Source organism: Hemiscyllium ocellatum, chromosome 11 (genome assembly GCF_020745735.1).
Source record: "Hemiscyllium ocellatum isolate sHemOce1 chromosome 11, sHemOce1.pat.X.cur, whole genome shotgun sequence".
In the NCBI taxonomy this organism is placed as follows: Eukaryota; Metazoa; Chordata; class Chondrichthyes; order Orectolobiformes; family Hemiscylliidae; genus Hemiscyllium; species Hemiscyllium ocellatum.
The window spans coordinates 71,639,407-71,667,267 of record NC_083411.1 but is presented as its reverse complement, the minus strand read 5'-3'; the positions used below and the strand labels follow the sequence as shown (position 1 = coordinate 71,667,267).

Sequence of the window (27,861 nt, the reverse complement as noted above, 5' to 3'; positions counted from 1 at the left end):
GAATGGCTGCTGGCAGAGAAGGATATAGAACTAGGATCGAGAACAATTTCAATTCACAGTAATGCACACATTTTGGCTCAACGAACCTTTAATTGTGGGGTCAGAGTACAACGGAAGAAACCCAACATTAAAAAAAAACGAAAAGACTTGAACATCCCAAGCAGACACACGAGTTCTGCAATTAGAATTTGATCATCTGGAGCTTTAATACAATAGTGCTCATTTATACCCTCCCCCCGCCCCAATTCAGGTTACATCTTACAAAAATGAACAGTTGAGTTCAGACTCCTTAAATAGATTGAATTTTACAATTTCAAAAGGTCCATTCTAGCAACTATGGGAACAGCTGTCCAGGGGTTAAAAGCAAGACATTTTCAGTGTGGTGAAATTAAGATTAAACACACCATGCTACAAAAAATATTTCAATCATCTTTCAACACATACTTCTTGTTTTGCTCATGATGTTTTCTGAAGATACATTTTTAAATAGCAAAATTATAATAAATTTTAAGAGAGAAAAACTGCTTCAATTACAGAATGTGGATAGGTTCTTCCAGATAGAAAAGTAAATCGGAATTCTTTTTCCCCCAAAAGAGCAAGGTTGGATTCCCTGTTTACATTGGGAAATGTGCTGTACAATAGATGGTGGAGGAAACTATGGAGGAATAATGTATTAACCACCTTGTTAGTTTACTCTGAACACTATCACTGTTGGTGACAGTGTACCAGCAACTGTACTATATAAAGAAAATCTAAATATACTTTCAACATTACAATAGATGATAAAAAAGGAAATTATTCCTAGAGTAAGGCAGACAATGGGTTTCTTCACCTTTACACCTGATCTCGGAGTCGCGAAAGCCTTTGGGAAAGGTCATCCTGCATAAAGGAACAGAATTGAATTAATTCAGCAATTCATTAGTTTTTTTTCATAGCTATAACACATTTAAACTTTCAAACCTTTGAACAGCACAGTGGTGCGGTTATGCTTGTGCCTCAATAAACAGAGGCATGGACTAGTCATTCAGAGAATGTAAGTTCAAATGCCACCTAGGGCTGTTTAACAAGTTGAATGACTTCTTTTTCCCCAAATTAAACATCAAGGAAGCTACCCGATTATCATAAACATCCAGCCGGGAAGGGAACCTGTCTTTGGTTGGAGTCCCACACAGATCAGACTGGGCAATGTGGCTGCTTCTCAGCTGTTCTCTGAAGTGGTCATTCACTTGTGTCACAACCTGTAAGGGTATGGACTGCTGCAGGTAGTCTCAGGGCAACTAGAGGTGTACTATATAGTGTCAGCCAGTGGCAACTATTTCTATTATATTTATTTGAACAGAAAATAGAAATCTGAATTTTGGTGAGCATCACGACAATTTCTTCATTACAGTAAAATAATTTTGTGCTGTAATCTTACACTACATTTATCCAGTACACTCTGCACTGCCCAACTCAATCACCATCGCTCTCTCAATGCAATTAATTTCCATTACACTGAAAGGAACAATATTTTGGCCTTTCCTACTCTACCATACCATCTAGTGGCTGAAGTTAGTAGTTCCGTTTTAAAATACTGCTCATTAGCACTTTAGTCCTGAAACAAGCTTCTTGACCTGAAACAGTAACACTCTTTCTAGACATTTCCAGCACGTTCTGTTTGTATCAAGCATGAGCAACATTGTTTGTTACTGTAATACCAGCTGACACTCAACCACAAGAGCAACAGTTAAGGACACTGGGATGTAAACACCCTCAAGACAATCCTACCCACACACTGCTGTGTAGCTGTGATGTCTCTGCACAGATGGGAACTGTCTGTAATTGACCCTTTGCTGATCCAAAGCACTCAGTGGTTGACTTCCATCCTCCTGTCAATGGGAACAGTTTTTTCCTCTATCTGCTCTGTCAGTGATTAACTTAAGTACCTCTATCAAATCTCCTCCCAACCTTCTCTTTTATCCCGATTTCACCATCTATGAAGTGAAGTTCTTCAACCTGAAACCATTTCTTGTGAATGTATTCTGCATCCTCTATAATTTGCTCTGAAAATCTCGTGGCCAGAACTGGACACAGTACTATCATCTGACACCGAGCAAGTGTTTTATATAGGTTTAACACCACTTCCTTATTTTTGTACTTTATGCTCCTCTTAATGTCATATCTTTTATGAAATTGCAATCTCAACCTCTCCTTAACAACTTACGCATATATGCCTCCAATTCGTATCCTTCTGGAGCTGCTTTGGAATTGTATCCTTTCTTATCTATCCATATTCTTCCTAGCAAGAATGAATCAGATCCCATTTCTCCACAGTAAATTTAATCAGCTAATTGCCCACCCATTCCACCGTCAATCTTATTTTGAAGTCCTCACAGTTCACAATATTCCCAAGTTTCGTATTGTGTGCAAACTTTGAAGTTGGGTCGTGTAAATGTTAGAGTCAGAGTTTGTGTCATACAAGGAAAATAGACTCTTCAGTCCAACTAGTCCACGCCGACCAGACTTCCCAAACTAAACTAGCTGCATTTGGACCATTATCCCTCTAAACTTTACCTGTTTATGTACTTGTCCAAATGTCTTTTGAATGTTGTAATTGGACCTGCATCTACCACTTCCTCTGGCAGTTCATTCCACATACAAGTCATTCTCTGCATGTAAAGGTTGCCCCTCGGGTCCCTTTTAAATATTCCTTCTCTTATTTTAAAATTATGTCCTCTAGTTTTGAACTCCCCTACACTAGGGAAAAGACCTTTGCTAGTCACCTTATCTATAGTCCTCATGATTTTATAAACCTCTATAAGTTCATCCCTCTACCCACTATGCTTCAGTGAAAATTGTCCCAGCCAATCCTGCCTCTTCCAATAGCTCAAAACTCCAGTCCTGGTAACATCCTGGTAAATGTTTTCTGCTCCCTCTTAAATTTAATAATATCCTTCTTATAGCGGGACGACCAGAACTGTATACAGTTCTCCAAATGTGGCCTAACCAATGTCCGGTACAACAGCAGCATGACATCCTACACTCAATGGGCTGAGCAGTGAAGGCAAGTGTGCCAAATGCCTGCTTTACCACTTTACCTGTGATGCAACTTAAGGAACAGCGTACTTGAACGCCTAGGTTTCAGTTTGATAATATTAAGATTAGGTCATTAATATTGGGAAAAGCAGGGGTCCTAACTCTAACCTCTGGGGGAATTCCACTGTAAACCTTCCACCAGAATGAAAAACCACCTTTCACCAGAATGAAAAACCACCTTTCACCAATACTCTTTATATTCTGCAATCCTTTTTACTCCACAGTCCCCAACACTACTCAGAAATCTGTTGAACCTTCACCAACCTATGAAACAAAACTGAAGCGAGTGTAACACTGACAGTGGCCTCTGTACTAGGCCAGGTGATCAGAAACTATCTGACGATTTCATTTCCATCTGAGCTGCATCTAAAATACGTTGAACCACAAATTTCTTACACCAGTACATCTTCCTTCCACTTCCTCTATAAACTACTTTTGTGGTCTTTGAGAGCCAGCTGATTTTTGTCAGATTATAAGAAGCTGCAGGCTTTTATTATTTCAAGAAATAAATGGAGGATACCTCATCCTGTTTTACATGAATCACATTGATAACATACCCAAAAAGTTTTAATCTTACACTCGTAGCTGGGTTAAACCTAAGCTCCAGGGACAGAAAGTCAACTGGCAATTCATTGCATCACATGAGAAGTTATCAATCTGAGGCAATGAAGTGAGCGAGCTAAAAATGACAGGCAACTGTCCGAAAAAAAATTATCGGTGGGCGGACGGTGGCTAGCACTGCTGCCTCGCAGCACCAGAGATCCGGGTTCAATTCCTGCATCAGACATCTGTCTGTGTGGAGCTTGCACGTTCTCCCTGTGTCTGCGTGGGTTTCCTCCGGGCGCTCCGGTTTCCTCCCACAGTCCAAAAACGTGCAGGTTAGGTGAATTGGCCATACTAAATTGCCCGTAGTGTTAGGTGAAGGGGTAAATGTAGGGGAATGGGTCTGGGTGGGCTGCTCTTCGGAGGGTCGGTGTGGACTTGTTGGGCCAAAGGGCCTATTTCCACACTAAGTAATCTAATCACTAATCAAACCAAACTGGAGAAAGTTTTGAACTCCTCAGTTCTAAGACCATAAGACATACGAGTAGAAATTAGGCCATTCAACCCATCGAGTCTGCTCTGCCATTCAATCATGGCTGACAGGTTTCTCAACCCCATTTTCCCGCTTTCTCCCCATAACCTTTGATCCTCATGGCAACCAAGAACCCATCTCTGATTTAAATATACTCAATGACCTGGCCCCCACAGCCTTCGGTGGCAATAAATTCCACAGATTCACCAGTATCTGGCAAAAGTAGTTTCTCCTTATCTCCATTTTAAGGTCTTCCCTTTACTTGAAAGCTGTGCCCTCGAGTCCTCACATCTCCTGCCAACGGAAACATCTTCCCAACGTCCACTCTGTCCAGTCTTCTGAAAGTTTCAATCAGATCCCCCCTCATCCTTCTAAACTCCATGGAGTATAATCCCGGAGTGTACAAATGTTCCTCATATGTTAAGCCCTTCATTCCTGGGACCATTCTCATGAACTTCCTCTGGACCTGCTCCATGGCCAATCCATCTTTGCTGAGGTATGAGGCTCAAAATTGCTCACTACATTCTAAATGTGGTCTGACCAGAGCCCTACAAAGCCTCAGAGGTACATCCCTGCTCTTATAGTCTAGTCCGCTCAAGATGAATGACAACATTGTATTTGCCTTCCTAACTACCAATGCAACCTGCAAGTTTACCTTAACAGAAACATGGACTAGGATTCCAAAGTCCCTTTGCACTTCAGATTTCTGAATTTCCTTCCCATTTAGAAATAAGTCCATATAAAGTATGACTTATTTTTTATTTGTTCATTGGATATGGCCATTGCTGGGAGGTTAGTGTTTGATGCCCATCGGTACTTGCCCAGAGGCCAGCGACGACATTGCTGTGGGTTGGGCGTCCCATGTAGTTTAGACCAGGCAAGGATGGCAGATTTCACCACCCAGACATTAAAACACCAGATAGGATTTTTTTTTTGTTTTACAATCGACAATGGTTATATTGTCACTAATAGGCTGGTTTTAAATTCCAGATTTTAAAATAGAAACTAAACTTCACCCCCTGCCACAGTGAGATTGAAATTCGTGTCCCTGGAACATGGGCCTATGGTGGGATTACTAATCCAGTGACATAAGCAGACTTTCTGTGGTGCTGTAGTGGTAAAATACACAAAAATCTTTTTGATACTGTGATTTCTTTTTTCTGAAATAGCAAATCTTTAAAGATTGTTTAGGATTTTACCTGTTCTGCTGATGCCACACTGGCACCAACCGATCCCATTTGACCTTCAGGAAGCTGCATGTTCAAATCAAGACTATAAAACAAAGAAAAAAGAACCATGCATTAGACTTTGATCAGCATCTTCATTGCAGAAGTGGCTGTACCATTGGAAATTTACTTCAAAGGGTATTCCAGCTTTACTTTGGAACTGTAAAACCACATTGGAAACATCCAACACCTCAGTCGAAATATCAGATGTGGGTTCATAATTGAAATTTCTCCTGACACCTTTCTTACCAAGATGAAAGGAACATTGCAATATTAAAGGAAACAAGAATGCATGGAGCTCCTAAATACAGACAATTCTATAAATTTGAAAACTGTGCCCGACAAGACAAAAGCACAAAATTTCATTCAAAGCTTTGGTGTGCTTCACACATCACATGCATGCACTCAAGTGAAATGCATTGCCTGCTTTTACACTCTACAGCAGTTGCAGGACTTGTCATGAGGTGACCAATACAGGAGATGGCACTCTCTGAAAGCTAGGTCAATCTACAACATTTTACTTCAGTGCTAGATTACTGACATGGTAGCTATGCCACTTGCTGAATATAATCAGCTAATGCTCGAATCAAAGGTCTCAGCCATTTTATAACCAGCTGTTTTGTTCATTGAGAATCATGAATTGTATAACCAAAAGGACAAAACTGTCTTAGTAGTTCTGTTGTTAGATTAAAGAGAATAAAATGAACAAACCCAGGAAGCAAATCTTTTTGCAAGATAACAATACGACTTCCAAACTATTATTTGTTTGCAATTAAATGAAGTGCATTGTACTCTGGCCCTGAAAAGTAATTTAACAGTAGTTTGACAAAATTTACAATTTGAAATAGATCTGACATAAATGTAGAATCCCTGACAAGCTGGTGGAAGCAGAGAGTCATTGAATATTTTTACAGCAGAGGTAGTTAGGTTCTTATTGAACAAATGGAAGGTTATCGGAGATGGTAGGAATGTGGTTTTTAGATAATATCAGCTTTAACTTTACTGAATAGCCAAATAGGCTCTAGTGGGTTGAATGCCTATGTTTGCTCCTAATCTGTATGTCTAAATGTAACTTGTAAAAAGAAACTAAAAAGGCAGCACATTATAATTTTCATTTTTTTTTCTGAATGCTGCAATGAAATCGGTTTAATAAATTTCAATTAGTGACTTTAAGCCTACTTAATGAGACAGTGACAATAAGTCTCCCATTATGCCAAAATTTCACTAAAACTGCCACTATTTGTGGCTGGACAGAGAGCAAGTATTTCTACAGTTTATTACTGCATATTTATCCAGCTAGCAGTGATTCATATCACTGCCCTGTCAGATTATCCAGTGAATTAATCATAAATAAATCAGAAATTGCCATATTATACTGATCTGGTTACAATATTCCATCAGAAAAGCTGTCTGAAATAGATCGGTGACACTGAAAATGCTACTCAGTTCAGGTATCATACTTACAGTCACAGGGTCTAGAGATGTACAGCATGGAAACAGACCCTTCGGTCCAACCCGTCCATGCCAACCAGATATCCCAACCCAATCTAGTCCCACTTGCCAGCACCCGCCCATATCCCTCCAAACCCTTCCTGTTCATATACCCATTCAAATGCCTCTTAAATGTTGCAATTGTACCAGCCTCCACCACATTCTCTGGCAGCTCATCCATACATGTACCACCCTCTGCGTGAAAAAGTTGCCCCTTAGGTCTCTTTTATATCTTTCCCCTCTCACCCTAAACCTATGCCCTCTAGTTCTGGACTCCCGAACCCCAGGGAAAAGACTTTGCTTATTTATCGTATCCATGACCCTCAATTTTGTAAACCTCTACAAGATCACCCCTCAGCCTCCGACGCTCCAGGGAAAACAGCCCCAGTCTGTTCAGCCTCTCCCTGTAGCTCAGATCTTCCAACCCTGGCAACATCCTAGTAAATCTTTTCTGAGCCCTTTCAAGTTTCACAACATCTTTCCGATAAGGAGACCAGAATTGCACGCAATATTCCAACAGTGGCCTAACCAATGTCCTGTACAGCCGCAACATGACCTCACAACTCCTGTACTCAATACTCTGACTAATAAAGGAAAGCATGCCAAATGCCTTCTTCACTATCCTATCTACTTGCGACTCCACTTTTAAGGAGCTATGAACCTGCACTCCAAGGTCTCTTTGTTCAGCAACACTCCCTAGGGCCTTACCATTAAGTGTATAAGTCCTGCTAAGATGTGCTTTCCCAAAATGCAGCACCTCGCATTTATCTGAATTAAACTCCATCTGCCACTTCTCAGCCCATTGGCCCATCTGGTCCAGACCCTGGTCTAATCTGAGGTAACCCTCTTCGCTGTCCACTATACCTTCAATTTTGGTGTCATCTGCAAACTTACTAACTGTACCTCTTATGCTCGCATCCAAATCATGTATGTAAATGAACAAAACGTAGACAGCTCAGCAACGATCCTTGTGGCACTCCACTGGTCACAGGTCTCCACCGCCACCCTCAGTCTTCTACCTTTGAGCCAGTTCTGTACCCAAATGGCAAGTTCTCCCTGTATTCCATGAGATCTAACCTTGCTAATCAGTCTCCCATGGGGAACCTTGTCGAACGCCTTACTGAAGTCCATATAGATCACATCTACTACTCTGCCCTCATCAATCTTCGTTGTTATTTCTTCAAATAACTCAATCAAGTTTGTGAGACATGATTTCCCACACACAAAGTCATGCTGACTATCCCTAATCAGTCCTTGCCTTTCCAAATACATGTACATCCTGTCCCTCAGGATTCCCTCCAACAACTTGCCCACTGGTCTATAGTTCCCTGGATTGTCTTTACCGCCCTTCTTAAACAGTGGCACCTCGTTTGCCAACCTCCAGTCTTTCGGCACCTCACCTGTGACTATTGGTGATACAAGTATCTTAGCCAGAGGCCCAGCAATCACTTCTCTAGCTTCCCAGAGTTCTCGGGTACACCTGATCAGGTCCTGGGGATTTATCCCCTTTTATATATTTCAAGGCATCCAGCACTTCCTCCTCTGTAATATGGACATTTAGCAAGATGTCCCCATCTATTTCCCTACAGTCTACACCTTCCATATCCTTTTGCATCAGTAAATACTGATGCAAAATATTAATTTAGTATCTCCCCCATTTTCTGCGGCTCCACACAAAGGCCACCTTGCTGATCTTTGAGGGGCCCTATTCTCTCCCTAGTTACCCTTTTGTCCTTACTATATTTGTAAAAACCCTTTGGATTCTCCTTAATTCTATTTGCCAAAGCTATCTCATGTCCCCTTTTGGCCCTCCTGATTTCCCTCTTAAGTATACTCCTACTTTCTTTACTCTCTTCTAAGGAGTCACTCGATCTTATCCTGTCTATACCTGGCATATGCTTCCTTCTTTTTCTTAACCAAACCCTCAATTTCTTTAGTCATCCAGCGTTCCCTATACCTACCAGCCTTCGCTTTCAACCTGACGGGAATATACTTTCTCTGGAGTCTCGTTATCTCATTTCTGAAGGCTTCCCATTTTCCAGCCATCCCTTTACCTGCGAACATCTACCTCCAATCAGCTTTCGAAAGTTCTTGCCTAATTAGCCTTTCTCCAATTTAAAACTTCAACTTTTAGATCTGGTCTATCCTTTTCCATCACTATTTTAAATCTAATAGAATTATGGTTGCTGGCCCCAAAGTGCTCCCCCACTGACACCTCAGTCACCTGCCCTGCCTTATTTCCCAAGAGTAGGTCAGGTTATGCACCTTCTCTAGTAGGTACATCCACATACTGAATCAGAAAATTGTCTTGTACGCACATGAGAAATTCCTCTCCATCTAAACCTTTAACACTATGGCGGCCCCAGTCGATGTTTGGAAAGTTAAAATCCCCTACCATAACCACCCTATTATTCTCACAGATAGCTGAGATCTCCTTACAAGTTTGTTTCTCAATTTCCCTCTGACTATTAGGGGGTCTATAATACAATCCCATAAGGTGATCATCCCTTTCTTATTTCTCAGTTCCACCTAAATAACTTCCCTGGATGTATTTCCGGGAATATCCTCCCTCAGCATAGCTGTACTGCTCTCCCTTATCAAAAATGCCACTCCCCCCCTTTCTTGCCTCCCTCTCTATCCTTCCTGTAGCATTTGTATCATTAAGCTGCCAGTCCTGCCCATCCCGGAGACATGTTTCCATAATTGTTATGATATCCCAGTCCCATGTTACTAACCATGCCCTGAGTTCATCTGCCTTCCCTGTTAGGCCCCTTGCATTGAAATAAATGCAGTTTAATTTATTAGTCCTACCTTGTCCCTGCCTGCTCTGACTGTTTGACTCACTTCTGTTCTCAGCTGTACCCATCTCAGATTGATCACCATCCTCACTATCTCCCTGGGTCCCACCCTCACATCTTAGTTCAAATCCTCCCAAGCAGTTCTAGCAAATCTCCCTGCCAGTATATTAGTCCCCTTCCAATATAGGTGCAATCTGTCCTTCCTGTACAGATCACATCTACCCCAAAAGAGATTCCAATGATCCAAAAACGTGAATCCTTCTCCCATACACCAGCTCCTCAGTCATGCATTCATCTGCTCTATCCTCCTATTCATGCCCTCACTAGCTCGTAGCACTGGGAGTAATCCAGATACTACTACCCTTGAGGACCTCTTTTTAAATTTATGACTGACTCTCTGTAATCTCCCTTCAGAGTCTCAACCTTTTCCCTTCCTATATCGTTGGTTCCAATGTGGACAATGACCTCCTGCTGGCCCCTAACACAATTGATCTCTTGGAACCCGATGTACCCCTCACTGCATTAGAGCCAGTCTCAATACCAGAAACTTTGCTTTTCGTGCTACATTCCCCAGAGAATCCATCACCCCCTACATTTTCCAAAACACATACCTGTTTGAAATGGCTATAGCCACAAAAGACTCCTGCCCTAGGTGCCAACCTCTCTTACCCTTCCTGGAGTTAACCCATCCATGTGACTGTATCTGAGACCTTCCCCCCCTTCCTATAACTGCCATCCATCACATACTGTTGCTGTTGCAAATTCCTCATCACTTCTATCTGTCTCTCCAACTGATCCACTCGATCTGATAAGATTCGCATCCAAACAGCATTTATGGCAGATATAATTCGCAGTAACCCTTAAACTCTCCTTAAATTCCCACATCTGACAAGAAGTACATATCACTGCAAAGGCCATTTTTGCTTCTTCACAATCTACAGACCCAGAAAATAACACACGTTATTCCTCAACAAACATTGCCCCAGGTTAAATTAATAGCTATGGCTTATATTTTAAGTTTAATCAAGAGACTTATCTCCAAAAACATATAATCAAGAAAGAATCCACTGTACTCACTAATGCAGCCTTTCTATTGGACAGACTTAAAACAACAATTAACTTATCTGATTCTGTGCTGTGAACTTCGCCCAACAGTTCCTCCAAAATTAGTTGTGAATTTCACTGTTTGTTAATTTTCCCAGGCGCACTCCGATGTCCAGTGATACACGAATTCAAATAGCAAAGGCGGTAACTGTGCAGGTTCTCTCGCTCTCTCTCTCTCTCTCCTGCACTGTCCTCACCATGTGCTTCCTTTGTCTGCTCTTCTCCCTTTTAAACTGCTGTTGTTTTGACTTTTTTTTCCAAAGTTCCAAAACAATGCAACTACATATGAAACAGTAATTACTGCTCCTGGAATTTGAGGAAATCATCTCCAACACCTAAAAAAAACCTCAAAAAGGAGCAGCTCTTACAGCCAGAAATCCTTCCCATCCTCCATCCTAACCTTCAACAGTAACTGTGTAATGAAACGGAAATCAATGTAAAACTGGATCACAAATCACTGGAATTCCACATGGGTTGAAGAGTCAGGGGAATGTACAGTAAATTAAAAATACAAAGACTATTCCCATTGGGTGATAGTAAGTCAAACGTTAACCATCTTCACTAACTTATATTTTTTAAACTCAGGTTTATAATTCCAGCCGCACAGTTTGTTGAAATGATATACATAATTCATTCTTCAAATGACACCATAAACATATGCAAGTACTTGCACTTGAAGTTGCAATAATTATCAAAACAGTGTTAGATACAATAGGCTCTTCAGACCAGGCTCGAAGAACCCAGCCATTCAGTAAGAGCTATTTTAAATGTTCTAATTAAATTGTGCCAACATTTGTTACAATAAAATCACCCATGTACAAGTGGAAGAAATCAAATTTATCCTGATGATCTTGCACTGAATATTAACCACAGAAAACATTTCAAAAACTCAAATAAATTTGAATTATTTCTGGATGTTTCTTAACACTTTATACCTATTCAAGAACCAGAGAGAGCAATATGTGAAATAAGCAGTTCGTCTGTCTTTCGTGATATTCATTCAGGGATAAATGTTGCCCAAGTCAGGGCAGCATGGAGGCACGGTGGCACAGTGGTTAGCACTGCTGCCTCACAGCGCCTGAGACCCGGGTTCAATTCCCGACTCAGGCGACAGACTGTGTGGAGTTTGCACGTTCTCCCCGTGTCTGCGTGGGTTTCCTCCGGGTGCTCTGGTTTCCTCCCACAGTCCAAAGATGTGCGGGTCAGGTGAATTGGCCATGCTAAATTGCCCGTAGTGTTAGGTAAGGGGTAAATGTAGGGGTATGGGTGGGTTGCGCTTCGGCGGGTCGGTGTGGACTTGTTGGGCCGAAGGGCCTGTTTCCACACTGTAAGTCTAATCTAATCTAAATCTAATCTAATCTAATCTAATCTAGCACCAGAGAACTGGATTTCACCCTCAGGCAATTGAGCAAATTCCACACAGACACTCTCCCTGTGTCTGTGTGGGGTTCCACTGGATTCTCTGGTTTCCTCCCAATGACGTGCAGGTTAGGTGCATTTGCCATGGGAATTGCAGGGATGGGATGGAGGCAGTGTGGTGGGTCTAGGTGGGATGTTCTTCAGAGGGTAGGCATGGATTCAATAGGCCAAATGGCCTGTCTCTGCATAGTAGGGATTATTGGATTCTCAAACATTAACAAAACTTCTCTGCTCTACACACAATAGAAAAGGTTGAAAGGACTGCAATGTGAGGCCTCATCTGAATGATGTTGCCTTTAATCACGTGCTTCCCTCAGAGTGACAGAAATCTCAGCCGAGATTCAGTGCACAAGGCTCTGAAGGGGACCACTCAGAGGGTGGTGCATGCACGAACTTGGTTAGAGACAAAAAAAAACTACAGGGGCCAGAATTCGTGGTAGATAAGGAGACTGGAAGAGCACAGCAAGCCAGGCAGCATCAGGTGAAAAAGTCAACATTTCAAGTGTAACCCTTTTTCAGGACTATTAATATTCCTGATGAAGGGTTACACCCAAAACATTGACTTCTCCACCTCCTGATGCTGCCTGGCTTGCTGTGTTCTTCCAGTCTCCTGCTTGTCAACCTGAGTACATGTATTAAAGCAGACAGAGGAGCTTGAGAAATAAATCAGTTAAAATGTAAGTTAGACATTTAACAAGAAGGCAGTACTAAAGAAAGAGCTCAACATCAAAACCCTTGAGGAAAACATGCGTCCATACTAACCCAGCTTCATCAGCCATTTCATGTAGCAGTGAATCTACTTCATTCTGGAAGAAGAAAAAAAATATAAACTTTAATATATGCCGCTTAAAAAAGGAATGTGCATTTATATGGTGCAAAGTATGTCCCCAAGGGCTTACATTAATTACTGTTGGAAAAAATTACTCGTGAGGTTTCTTCAAACGAAGCAACCAGTTTACACTTTGATCTGATAAACAACAAGCAGGATATATGTGAAACTGCTCAGATTTTTGCTTTGACTATGCTGATGGATTTTTTTTACATCCACCTTAACGAGAGGTCAGTAACTCCGTTTGCTGTCTGATTGAAGTATCAGCCTACACTGAGATGGTAAGCTGCCAGAATCAAGTCTGGGTTCCCAATGTTCTGAGCGAGCAAATACATCAGAGTGCGACAAGCTGACACAAATGATGTATTCTCAGACCTTTAAAAACAGACCAAGAAAACAAAAGTGGTGTGCATACTTATAGCGACAAACTCATCCACAGATGTTCTTGCAGGATTATTGAACTTAATTAAATAGAAAGAAAATTTTTTTACAAAATTCGATGACGACATTTAGACCGCTATAGTAACGAGGCTACTGCTGTTTTTACTGAGACATATCTACTCTTTGTCCAATAACATTCCGTCTTGCCTCTCTTCCTCCTGTCATTTACACCTTGCATTCTATCAAACATTGCGTGTTTAATTGATTTCTCCTTTGTTCTATGCGCAGTACTGTGCTAAACATTCTCAACAATGACAGTCTATATTTTTAAACCATTTTGGAGATGCTTATATCCTTACAATATTGTCATATTTACTGTCCAGTGCATCAGTAAACCATATGAGTCTAAGAGCATGAATTATTGGTATTTACCTGCACATGTACATTTTAGAACAGATGGGGCATACATTCACTTGTTTTGAATACTCTAATAAGTCTAAGGTAAGACCCTTCTATTTGAAATCACAAACGGCAGATACCCCATATTTGTGAAAGCGATCATGGCAAGATTGCTGCCATTTTGCCGATTCTATGTTAGCATCAGGTGTAAATCAGCATTGCCACGAGTGTATTGGAAGAACATGTACTACACCAAGGCGCCAATGCGGCCATTACTCTCTAAGTGATTACATGAATGTAGCCAAATTACCACTTCCACAAAGTAGTTACAGAATAAATTTCCAAACTCGGAGTCAAGTTTCTCATAAGTCATACCTTACACATAGTTTGTGATTAGAAGCTTTTGGTCTCTTTGTAATCTAGAATAATCAAAACTACAAGATAAATATAGGCTACAAAGCTAAGCTTTCTCCATATTTTTGGAATAGCAATGAGAACCTTGTTTTTTTTAAATAGCCCAAAGATCCCCAAAGGAGGACATGCATTATTTGTAACATAGAACATTACTTGGTCAACTTATCAGCAAATGCCAATGATAACTGCCTCTTACCTGTGGTGTGGTTAGTGTCGTTGTGCTGCTCATTGTGTCCTCCATTTGCTGGGTTTGTACATCTAACGTCTCAAATTGATGCTCAAATTTATCCATTAGAGCAGAAATCTGCATGAAAGAGAAAGCGTGGAACATTGCTCTACACCTGTCCAGACCTTCATTAGCACAAATTAAAGGCACTGAGGAGGGCGATTTTATAAATTATTGCGGAAAAGATCTGGCACATCTATTTACTGATGTACATCTTATAAATTCTCATTTTATTTTCAATTATTGCAGTTCCTGTCTTCAACAGAGTGTACCTATTCACTGCTACAGCACAAAATTATATCTTATGGGCCTGGCATTTGTTTTTCTTTAATTTATACAGGGGATATGAAGGTGGGATGGGGGGAAACAGGGGTTCAATTGCAAGGCCAGAACTTTATGCCCATTCTTAATCTCTCTTCTGAAATTGGCCTTAGTGCTGAACTGCATTCCAGGACTACTATAATAGATTAGAAATAAAGAATACACACATTCTTTGTAGTTCCAGGTGTTTGACCCAGTGACAATGAAAGAATGTTTGATATAGTTCCAAATGAGGATGATGTGTGGCTTGGAGGGGGTGTGCCAGTTTTCTTCTAGATGGCAGAAGTCACAAGAATGGAAGGCGCTGTCAAAGGAACAATGGTGAATTGCTGCAGTGTGTCCTGTAGATGGTACACAATGCTTTCCATGATGTTTCTGTGGTGAAGGGAGTGAATGCTGAAGGTGATGGATGGGGAACCAATCAAATGGATTTTCTTCTTGATGATAAGGAGGCTGAGTTTTGTTGGAACTGAACACATCCAGGGAGTATCCAATCACACTCCTGATTTGAGACTCATAGGTGGTGAACCAGTATGGGGGAGTCGAAAGTGAGCTACTTGCCAAAGATAACACATTCACTACGTTCCAACAAGAAAGAGAAGTTCCACGGGGAGGAGGACCATTTCTCTGGTGATTGCGATTTTCTTGAGAGCCTCCCTACTTTCCATTTCCCTGATTTGCAGCTATTTCTGGGATATACTTTATATCCTCTATTCTAGTACTGTGTGCAGTTCTGGTCACCAAACTAAAAGGAAGGATGTGATTACATTAGAGTGTGTGCAGAGGAGATTCACTAGGATGTTGCCTGGGTTGGAGCATTTTAGCTATGAGGCATGCTAGCTAGGCATGAGACATTTTCTTTAGAGCAGAGATTGGCTGAGGGGATCCTTATAGAGTTGTATATGAAAGGCATAGACAGGGCACACAGGGAGCAGCTGTTCTCCTTAGTTGATGGGTCAATAGTGAGGGGGCACAATTTTAAGACGAAGGGAGGAAGTTTAAAAGGAATTTGAAGTGTTTTCTACACAGGATGGTGGGAATCTAGAATAGATCGTTTAGGATGGTGAGAGAGACAGGAAACCTTACAACCCTTAAAACATATGTGGATAACAATTTGAAACATCATAGCATTCAAGGTTATGCACCAAGTATTGGAAAGTGGGAGTGTAGATAAATTGGTACAGATTCGATGGGTCAAAACGTAATATCTGTGCTGTATGACTCTATGAACCATCTTTAGCAGCTACCTAAGTAAAACTTAAAGATAGTACCACACAAAGCATATAATTGTGCAAAAGATAGTGGCAAGTCAGAACATTTGACAGAATATGAAACCTGGCAAAAGTGAGGACTGCAGATGTTGGAAACCAGAATTTAGATCAGAGTGCTGCTGGAAAAGCACAGCAGGCCAGGCAGTATCCGAGGAGCAGGCAAATCAATGTTTTGTGCAAAAGCCCTTCGTCAGAAATAGAGGCAGGGTGCCTGCAGAATGGAGAGATAAATTGGGGGGGGCCACTGGGGAGAAGGTAGCAAAGAGTACAATAGGGGTGAATAGGGGTGGGGATGGAGGTGATAGGTCAGAGGGAAAGGTGGAGTGGATAGGTGGGAAGGGAGATTGGCCGGTAGGACAGGTCATGAGGATGGTGCTGAGCTGGAAGTTTGGAACTGGAGTGAAGTGGGGGGAGGGGAAATGAGGAAACTGGTGAAGTCCGCATTGATGTCCTGGGGTTGAAGTGTTCCGAGGTGGAAGATGAGGCATTCTTCCTCCTGGCGTCGGGTGGTGAGGGAGTGGTGGTGAAGGTGGTCCAGGACCTGCATGTCCTCGGCAGAGTGGGAGGGGGAGTTGAAATGCTGGGCCACGGGGTTGATTCGTGCGGGTGTCCCGAAGGTGTTCCCTGAAGCGCTCTGCGAGGAGGTGTCCAGATTCCCCAACGTAGAGGAAACCGCATCGTGAGCAACAGATACAATGAATGACATTGGTGGATGTGCAAGTAAAACTATGATGAATGTGGAAGGCTCCTTTGAAGCCTTGGATGGTGGTGAGGGAGAAAGGTTGTTAAGGATAAGTGGAAACATGATTAATCAGATCGGCCATAACCTTACTGAATAAAGGAACAGACTCAATTTGAGGAGCCAAGGGACTTGCATCTGCTCGTAATTTGCAGTTTTGCACGAGATCCTAGTTTCTGACATGCTGTTGTTGCAACATTAACATGGCTTGTCTAGACCAAATCGTTGTCAGTCACACACCAAAACGTTAATATTTGGGGGATTCGGTGATGGTAATGCTACTGAATGTCAAGGAACATTCTGCTCTGTAGGTTCATAAGATGGTCGCATTTGTTCTTTTTGAAGTATTCACTTCCATATGCAACTTTATATCACAAAAGAAATTTGCTTCTCATCCCTGTTGTACACAAAAATCTGCTTGTTTGTTTAACAGATATAGTAACCACATTGTCTTTAAGAAACAAAGATGGATAATATTTTAAATTGTGTTCCCTGGTCAGAATTTCTGAATATTAAAATTCTCTAATGCTTTCTCCATCACAATTTTAAAAATTCTATTGTATGAATGCCATTCACTTGAGAGGTATAAAGTGAACCGATCAGAAAAGCAATGAAACATTTTAAAGGTTCAGTCACAATAGACTGAGAAGTCAAAGTCAGTAAAGTTTTGCTTCTTTGACAGCTTTATTATTAGCTGGCAAGTGCTCGGAACTTCATTCCTGATCTCAATCAAATTTGCACGTGGCAATGAATTATATTGCTGCTATTTTCAGGCAAATTAGATCAAAACCATCTCTTAAGTATTCTCTTTCTTGTAGGAGTATATTGTGGGCTTTGTGAACAATCATCATGGCTGATGCAACACAGATTTTCTTTCGATGGAATGGGTCAGAATCGAATGACAAACAGTCACAATAAAAAGTCAAATTCTGGGATCCAATAAGCCCCAAATTTCAGGAGCTGATCAAATGAAAGGGGACATTGTTCTACACAGTCTCATATTAATGAACTTCTGTAAAATTACACTGCACAAAAATGATACATACACAAAAAACGCAGAAACCATTACAAATCCACACTAAATTACTAAAGAACGCTAGCCTTCACTGAGACATACAGCCATAATGATGGGAAAGGAGATGTTACATATTGAACTAATGCCATCTAAATTAAGTGATACCTTTTCTAGGTTCATGCTTTTCAAGGTGATGTCCATGGATTTGACAACGCCTGCCATGGATTTGGTTACCTGAAACAAAAAAATGTAATAATTTCAATAAATACAGAAAATAACTCAGTCATAATCAATCAATCTGTACAACAAACTGCTACTCAATAGATTATTTATAATGAACAAACACAATATCAGGGATTAATTTGTCATAATTACAAGGTAAAGACACTTAATTTGCAAGTGGCATTGTTAGCCTGACATAATAGCTTCTTGTTATTCGAGATGATACAATACGAAGCACCAACATTCCTGATGTCAAACTTGCAGTATAAGAACAAAAGCAGAACTTCTAAGGAAGCATCACTGGACTCAAAATGTTAACTCTGATTTCTCTTTAGAGATGTTGCCAGATCTGATAAGCTTTTCCAACAATTTCTGCTTTTGCTTCTGATTCACAGCATTCGCGGCTCTTAGTGTTTTGTAGTTTAGGAGATTGTAGGAATACGTAGATGCTGATAACATTAATGGTAGGGTGGAGTTGTTGGCTTCGATTTTGCTCATGTCCCATGAGCAAAATCATAAGTGATTTTGGCAGTCATTTGACATGCAGCCCAAGGACAGTTGACTTTTTGACTTGCACAGTTTATATGCAACATGATGGTGGTATGATTTCTGGTTGACACTTCTTCAGTTATGATAAGAATGATTGCAAAACATAATTCAAATAGTTTGGTCTCCTGACAAGATAGTTAGGGTCAGGTTCTTGTTCATACTCTAGAATAAATCCTGCAACAAAAACAGAATGCAAATAACCTATTGCTCCGACCACATGCTGGGAAAAGGTAAAGAGAAACAACTTGTACCTTTAATGTAGCCATGATGTGGAGGTGCCCATGTCGGACTGGGGTAGACAAAGTTGAAAATCACACAACACCACATTATAGTCAACAGGTTTAATTAGAATTAAGTTTTTGCTGCGCTGCTCCATGAAAGTTACCTGACGAAGGAGTAGCACTCCGAAAGCTTGTACTTTCAAATAAACCTGTTGAACTATAATCTGGTATTGTGAGATTTTTAATGTTTAATGTAGACTAATGTTTAATGACAACCGCAGGAAATGTAAAACTTGCGCCCACACCTCCACACTCACTTCCCTCCAAGGCCCCAAGGGATCCTTCCATATCCGCCACAAGTTCACCTGTACCTCCACACACATCATCTATTGCATCCGCTGCACCCGATGTGGCCTCCTCTATATTGGTGAGACAGGCCGCTTACTTGCGGAACGCTTCAGAGAACACCTCTGGGCCGCCCGAACCAACCAACCCAATCACCCCGTGGCTCAACACTTTAACTCCCCCTCCCACTCCACCGAGGACATGCAGGTCCTTGGACTCCTCCACCGGCAGAACACAACTACACGACGGCTGGAGGAGGAGCGCCTCATCTTCCGCCTGGGAACCCTCCAACCACAAGGTATGAATTCAGATTTCTCCAGCTTCCTCATTCCCCCTCCCCCCACCTTGTCTCAGTCGGTTCCCTCAACTCAGCACCGCCCTCCTAACCTGCAATCCTCTTCCTGACCTCTCCGCCCCCACCCCACTCCGGCCTATCACCCTCACTTTGACCTCCTTCCACCTATCCCACCTCCATCGCCCCTCCCCCTAGTCCCTCCTCCCTACCTTTTATCTCAGCCTGCTTGGCTCTCTCTCTCTTATTCCTGATGAAGGGCTTATGCTCGAAACGTCGAATTCTCTATTCCTGAGATGCTGCCTAACCTGCTGTGCTTTGACCAGCAACACATTTGCAGCTGTGATCTCCAGCATCTGCAGACCTCATTTTTTACTCGTTTAATGTAGACTAACCTCTTCTAGTTCCTCAGAGGAAAAATACAAAAGTAATGCTGGACTTTTAATGGGTCATTAGGAAAGGACACTAAAGGTTTGCTTAAAGAGTGAGTTTTAAGCAACAAGTTTTAGATACATTGTGCCTTGAACATTGTAAAACATCCCAAACATGCACTAATACCAAGATTTTCAACCAGGCCAATGGCCCAGCATTAAGGTGCTGACTGCCCTGGGCTGGGAACGTCGTCCTCATTACCAACACAAGACCCCCAGCCCTGAAACGGCATGTGAGCCCCAGGTGGACAGAGGAAGCGCTTCAGGGAAACCCTCAAGGCCTCAATGGTAAAGTGTGACATTTCCACAGACACCTGGGAATCACTGGCACAAGACCATCCAAAATGGAGTAGTAGTATCCTGGAACGTACCGAGCACCTTGAAACTTGCCATCGGAAAATAGCAGAAACCAGGCAGAAATGTACTGCCACATCAATGCCCCTCCTACTCCTTCCCACAACCACTTTCTGCCCCAAGTGAAACCAAGCTAGCAGCAGCTATATTGGTCTGTACAGTCACCTACGGACTCTCACAGAGTGGGAGAGAGTCATCCTCACCTGTGAGGGACTGCCAATGATGCAGTAAAAAAATCGTGAGATCAACCAGCCATGGAAGGATTTGAAGATTGATGACAAGAAACTTGGCCGAAAGGTGAATATCTTCAACTCAAAATTGGGAAAACAGATGTCAATGCAGAGAGGCTTAAGGAGGGAATTCACCACTTTGGGCTAAATGCATGCTGGCATTGTTGAAAATAAATTGGGGATGTCAGAAAAGGAGCAGTAAGATTTTGGGACTGGAGGAGGAAACATGACTATTATATCACTAGAAGCTATGGAGTCATTTGAAGGCGTGGATGACCATTTTAAAACCGATGCATTATCAAACCAGAAGTCAATGCAGTGAGTTAGCAGAGGGTTATTGGTACAAAAACAGGAGAAGTGGGTACACAGACAAAAGATGTTTAGGGATTGAATTCAAGAAAAGCTGGAAATGGGTACAAAAATATTGTTGGCATGAAGCAAAATGAGTAAAGTTGGACGAGGGGCCGGAGTGAGAAGAACAAAGAATTTGAAGATGTTGCAGAGTCAGAAGTATTTACTGAAATAGAGATGTGAATGACTGTGAAGCGAATTATCACAGGGATGAGAATGTTAAATGTGAGGCGCCGAAGAATCGGTTGCCGATTTAGGTAAGCAATACCCAAATGATGAGCGAGTGGGATTTGATCAGGAAAGAGGTACCAGCAACACACAGTTTTGAACTAGTTGAAGGAAGATCACAATAGGCAAAGAATGATGGGCCAGTCAAGAGTAATTGCAATGGTTCAAGCTGAAAGTGACATAGGCACAAATGAAGAGCTCTGGCAGGCATCATATGAAGGTAGAAGCAGCAAGTCTTGGTGATGGGAAGGATACAGCACTGATTCAAATAGAAAAACCATTTAAAAATAAAAATTGTTTCAGCCTGACACACGGATAAGGGAGATGATTAGGAGCAAGGGCATAATGTTCGCAATAGGGGACAGTATACAAAAGCTACAGTTATCCTGCAGATATTGAACTTGTAACAACTGTGCCTCATTCAAGAAAGGGAGTTGGTAAAGAAATCTAACAATGTGTCATAAAAAGACAATATACAAATGAGAAAATAAAAATAGTACACAATAGATTCCTAAAAGATGTCAGAGGTAGCATGCAGAGCAAGGAAGAGAAACTCCTGCTGGAGAAGCTCTGGCCACGAGTCGACAGGCAGGAGTGGTAGCACGCACGAGCAGTCCCGTTAAGATGAAGAATGGTGCAGAGGTGCTGTACGAAGCTGATGTGGTCAAACATGTCACAAGTTGAACTGTTGCACTTGTTGCAAGGTGACAGTGCATCAGTGTTGCAGAGGATGTGATGTAACTTTTCTTAGAGCACTTTAACATTTGTGAAACCTGATTGGAGTGAGTTACAGGGATCGCTCCAGTTTCAAAGTGCACACAGATTTACAAGGTAGCAAAGCATATAGGGTTATTCATTATTAAAAAAAGCTACTTTTCAGTAAATCATAAATAGAAGTGTTATGGCTTAAGTCCTTATATTGACAAATAAAGTGAACATGCCAAGTTAAGTATGGCTTTTTAATACATGGAAATGTTTTTCTATTTGATATGAAGAAGAAGAACCATTACCTTGCCCATCGTAACTGCACTCTGCACACGTGCTGCAACAGCATCCACTCTGGCACTCATACGCAAAAAGTTAATGGACTGGTTCTTCTGTCGGATTGCATTTTCCGCATGTATTTTTGCTATTTCCATATTACCTTTCTGAATTGCCTGTAAACACAAACAAATCAGATGATGTGAAAACACAGACAATTCAATTTGGATAAGTTACACTTTGTATCTGAAAGTCACACTGGGGCAAGAATAATCGATGTGTTTATTTCACAATAAATCTGATGCCTTTCCTTTCAATCCTTCCAAAATGGTTGTTTGTTAGTGCAGTAAAAATTACATTGATGGGCCTCTCTGTTCAAAAACTTACCATCTTCCACCAAATGCCATGTCAATCAACTTCTTTTTCAATGTCGTGAAAAATTGTATGTTGCAAATCTTACATCGGTATGCTATCCTGACTACAAAATAAAACTTACAGCTGCAAACTTTCACCACACAAAATTCTTACTTTCCGTTACATTTTTGAACTGGATGACAAACCTATTCCTCAACCTTCATTTAAAATTAATTTATGTTATAAAAATGCCAGCCAGAGATCTCAGAATGCCAGACAGTTGTGACAAAGTGGAGCAAATCAATAGGTTTTCCTCAACTATTCCTCAAGTAATCTCTTAAAGCTACGAGGATTTACTCGTGCTATTTACAGTTGCACACTTTACTCTCCCTTATCAAAATCTGTTTTTTTTCCTCTTTGAAATGTATCAAAGTTTGTGGTTTGCTAGGGATGGATTTGCTTTCAAGTGTAAACTGGCACTACCCTCTCCCATTTACCTAAAGAAGGAAAAGTTTGACACTAATACTCGTTAGTCAATGACAAACGGTCTTGCCTAGTGAGATTAAAGGTGAGAAATAAAAATGTAAAGTAAACAGCCAATAAGTGGTGTTATGCATGTTTACATTACTTTTTGCACAGTTGCACAATGTAGTTTTACAAAAACTTATATGGGAACTTTTGAAAGCCTAATGCCCTGATCAAACCAAAGTTTTCCCACTAAACTCTTAGCAGTTGTATAGATGCCTTTGTCTCCTCTCCACAAAAAAGAAAATGACAGCACGGTACAGTCAACATCTCAAGTGCTGGCCCCTGAAGAATTCCATACCCTGGACAAGTGAATCATATGGAATTGCAGCCTCAAAAATTCTACTGCTTATACATTTTCAGCCTTTACTTGACAAAAATATAACAATCCTGCAAGTGAGCCCTTGCTCCCTACAACTGAAATTAAGAAACACATCTACAACATTGTCCACTGATTGAACAAACCCATTAAATTGCCATCTGGAAGTAATACCAGCCTCACGTTCTTAAAGTCTAATGAAAGAATAAGCATACCATTAGTTTAGGCAAATGACCAGACTGGGTAACAGTTAACATTATACAGTAGCATAAAAGTCACTGTAGCTGCTGTAGCAACACCACCACATGGTTTTAAAAATAAAGTGAATTGGTGTTGTGGCAAGTATGCTGCCTGTGGACTGAATGCTACTTCTACAAAATTTTATTAATTGAACTTCAAACGAACTTCTATTCCTCATGCTCGTTTGAGAAAATGAGTAAAATATTGGTTTGAAGTATTTGATACATTAGCTTATTATTGTGCAACAAATTTGGCCCTTTGATCAGACATGACACAATACAATTAAAGAACAATACATCTCTCTGGCTTTGAAAGACAAGTAATTGACAATGCATTTTTAAAAAAAGTGATTCAAGGATTCTCCTTTATCATAGAATCCTTACAATGTGGAAACAGACCATTTGGCCCAACAAGGCCACACCAACCCTCCAGTAACCCATCCAGACCCATTCTTCTACATTTCCCCTGACTAATGCACCTAACCCATACATTCCTGAACACTATGGGCAATTTGGCACGGCCAATTCACCTAACCTGAACATCTTTGGATTGTGGGAGGAAACCAGAGAACCCAGATGAAACCCACACAGACACGGGGAGAACATGCAAACTCCTCACAGACCGTTGCCAGAGGCTGGAGTTGAATCCAGGTCCCTGGCACTGCATGGCAGCAGTTTTAACCACTGAGCCACTGAGACATGCCTAAAACAGAGGGCATTTCTGTGCATTAAACTGAAACATAGCTCATCCATGCAAAGGAACAGCGCGACTGAGCACCAGCACAGGTGGCAGCGGTGGGATTCTGATGATACAAAAATCCACCAACCGCAAACCAATAGCAGACAGCTCTTGACAGAACTTTTAAGCAATTCCTTTAATGTGGTTAACACCGGGGAGCTGCTTTCACCCAATTTCACTTATTCCCGAGAGTCAAAGTTGAGGTCATCTGATGTAATGCACAGGATTTTACACTTTGATTTGCTGAAGATGCAACCCCTGGTGATGATGATAATGAGCAACTGAAGTAGAACATATCGTACGAAGAGAGAATTGTGCCAGAAGGCAAAGTACAAGCTAAGGTTAGTGTTTCAGTGACACAGTTATCCAGCTAGAAACATGTCTGGCTCAGGAACAACCATCTTTCCTCACCCACCAGTGATGAAAAAATAGAGGACATAAATTACCTTTTTGATTTTAGCTTTCTCGGTTTTTTCTTCTTTATCACATTTCTTGGCACTTCTCGAAAGCTCCTTTGCAGCAAACTTAAGGTTGAACAAGTGTTCTGGGAAGAAATGTTAAGGATGCACAGCCCAGCATGTTCACTGCTATTCACACAGTGTGCAATAGCCCTAGAGTAGTAACGTGGAAAAAAACTTTGCCCTGACTTAACGTTTATTGTAGCTGGGATAGACCAAGTGACACAAGGTTATCTAATAAATTCCAATATCAAAATATTAACAGTGTAATTTAATATAAATTAATTTCAACCCAAGTATAGATATTAAAATACAAGTAAATGCTCTTATTGCTTCCTTAATATCCACAATAAACAAATTTAAAGGCACTAAATGACTTACTACATAAGGAGCAAATTACAGTGGATGCTGGAACATGTTCTGAAAACAAAAAAAAATGCTGGAAGTCACATCAGGTCAGACAGCATCCGTAGAAAGACAAGCAAACTAATATTTCTTCACCATCAGCTCTGAAGAGTCATCTAGACTCAATATGTTAGCTTGCTCGTTATCCACTGATGCTGTCTGACCTGGTGTGATTTCCAGCATTGTGTGTCTTCAGGACTTACTAATCAACTTGCTTTTCTTCTTTCAGTGATTGCTCAAAAATCTACCAGGCTGACCAAGACTTTGGGCATCTGCCATAACATCTCCTTCTGCAGCTTGGTGTTATATGTTATAATTGCTCCTCTGTAGTGAATACACACCAACTAAATCGCATATGTTTCTTAAAACTTGAAAAACAGTTTGATTAGGTATATAAACCTATTTTTCCTTTTAGGTGGATATGAGGAGCAAAATCATCACAGGAATGATACCAGTGATTGCTATGCAGCGAAAGTATGGCAAGAGTCAGACAAGAGTTGACTGGATATCTGAATGTGAGTACCAGGAAATAACCTCCCTGAAGTATTTCAATGACATCAGAAAATATGAGGGAGAGGCTTGAGCAATTCATTAGTCACATGATTCCCAAAGCAAGCTTGTTGTTACAATCTCTCTGAGTCACTGATAGCTATTTTTATTAATTCACACCAGAAGTTTTCAGGTCAACAGAAGTCCAATTTAAGTGCCACAAACACAAGGAAAACTGTGTGTTAAAACAAAATATTCTTACAGCAGGGTCAACAATTCTGATCCAATTTGACAACCGACAAGTTCCAAAGGTATAGTGAACATGCAACTTAGTGAACAAGCCAGTTTCCTGAAGGGCTGCTCAAATGTCAAGCATTTACAAAACATGATACATAATTTTTTTGCAATAGTATGTGCCTCAGAACTCAAATAGATTTGAGTCATTTGAAATATAAACTGGATATCTGAAGGAAATTAAGGGTGGGCAATAATTGCTGTCCTTGCCAATACCTATCACATGAACAAAAAATAGTAAGGTTCTATATGCATATTTGCCAAATGGCTTTTATTTTAATCACATGCAGAATTAAACTGAATAGCAGGTCAAAGTAGTGAATTTAGACAAACTGGAATTGCAAATATCACTTATTTATGATGCAGAATAACCAAATGTTTAATTATGCACAATTAATGATGACAGTACCCTGAACTGATTTACATATTCAGTGCTTGGGTTCAGCAAATCTTATCATAGTCTAATTTTCAACTTTATTTGTCAGAATGAGATGTCATGAAAACATCAGAGACACAGTGTCCAGGGCACACTAGCAGTGACAAGCAGCAACACATACATAGAGTTGGGGAAATGCCAGAAAAGGCATTTGTTAGGGGTAGATTCTTCACACAGCGGGTTGTGAGTTCATGGAATGCCCTGCCCGTATCAGTGGTGAACTCTCCTTCTTTATGGTCATTTAAGCGGGCATTGGATAGGCATTTGGAAGTTATTGGGCTAGTATAGGTTAGGTAGGACTCGGTCGGCGCAACATCGAGGGCCGAAGGGCCTGTACTGCGCTGTATCCTTCTATGTTCTATGTTCTATGTAAAAGAAGATAGAAGTTAACAATTGTCAACAGCAGAAAAAAAACTGAACTTCAACTCTCGATCTCAGCAAGAGTCAAATTCAACTGGGAAAGCCTGGTGCATAATATTTGACAACCAAGAAACACTGTAGATTATTTCAGCATATACTTTGCAAGTTGTGATGGAATTCATATTAGTTTGGTCAGAAACAGCTCAGGCACTAATATAACTTTAAAAATATTCACCAAATGGTGAGCGTTCACACATAGTTGTTGGCTTGCGGAAGAATGAAATGTGACATTTGTTTTGTTTTGTGCGAACGAGTAGTTTGCTGAATTGCACATCTCAAGGCTGGGCTTTCTGTCACAGAGACAAAATGTATACAAAAAAAAAGCAATTAAAAAAAAGTGAAAAATGCTACAGACAGAACAATGGCTAGCAGTTTAAAGCTAGAGTATATTAGTATATTCATGGATCCAAATATAACTCCTCAGAAAATACAATTTAATTTCGAAGGAATTTCCATTACTATCATAACCAACTTGCACCAATCACATTTTTCCTATGAATTCACGTATGGAAGAAGCGAAAACATTGCAAAAACAATACCAAGAAGAGCTTTAAACGGGTTGACAGAAGGAATGGAACGTCAACATGTACGTACACAGGAAAATACTCAAATGTATCCAAACAAATCTGAGAAGAAAACATACCATTCCCTTGGCACTCGTCTGAACCACAGTTGGGTGTGATTAGAAAACAAAACCTTCTCACCTAGAGCCACAGGTCACACTTGGTTTGTATCCAAAAAAGGAGGCAGACTCATTAGAAATCAAGATTCTGGACTAAATCAGCAACTCATTGTACCTGCCAGACCCAGGGGAGCACCTCTCCCCAGGTACAGTACAGTACAGGGGGTGACAATCTGTGAGGACAGGCCGAACCTGGGGCCAACTCCACCCGGGGCCACTGTCAAGCTCCTCCTGCCCGGCCCGGCCCAGCCCGGCCCGGCCCAGCTAGCTCCCCCTACCCCGGTAGACTCGCTCCCTGAACCGGTATCGCCTCCGGAAGAAGGCCAAGGCCTGCCGTGTTACTGTCCTCCCCTCTCCCGCGGGCCATGGGGGTGAGGGGGTGAGGGGGTGGGGGGTTAAGGATACTCTCAAGGCTGGACGACATCTTCAAGACCCCGGGCACGTCTCCAGCTGATCAACAGCGCGACCGGCCATCAACAACCAACACCACTTCCGCTTCCTGCTGCGGCGCCGT

The 27,861-nt window shown here is 41.3% G+C and overlaps 1 protein-coding gene across 1 annotated transcript; it reads right to left on the bottom strand.

Moving 5' to 3' along the window:
* Window positions 1–70: 70 nt before the first annotated feature.
* Window positions 71–27,861, bottom strand: chmp1b (charged multivesicular body protein 1B). The gene is made up of 8 exons (XM_060832606.1): window positions 27,753–27,861; window positions 24,610–24,707; window positions 22,017–22,163; window positions 17,949–18,017; window positions 14,408–14,515; window positions 12,951–12,994; window positions 5,350–5,422; window positions 71–879 (listed from the first exon to the last, which is right to left on the bottom strand). Exons 1-8 carry the CDS (start codon window positions 27,769–27,771, stop codon window positions 835–837), a joined length of 603 nt encoding a protein of 200 aa, XP_060688589.1. The 5' UTR covers window positions 27,772–27,861; the 3' UTR covers window positions 71–834.

Bases quoted from the DNA above. Each gene is read 5' to 3' on its own strand.
- chmp1b (XM_060832606.1), bottom strand. The intron at 22,164-24,609 runs GTAATTTATGTC...TTGTGTTTACAG, and splicing joins AGAAAGCTAAAATCAAAAAG to GCAATTCAGAAAGGTAATAT. The intron at 880-5,349 runs GTAAAATCCTAA...TCCTTTATGCAG, and splicing joins GTGTGGCATCAGCAGAACAG to GATGACCTTTCCCAAAGGCT.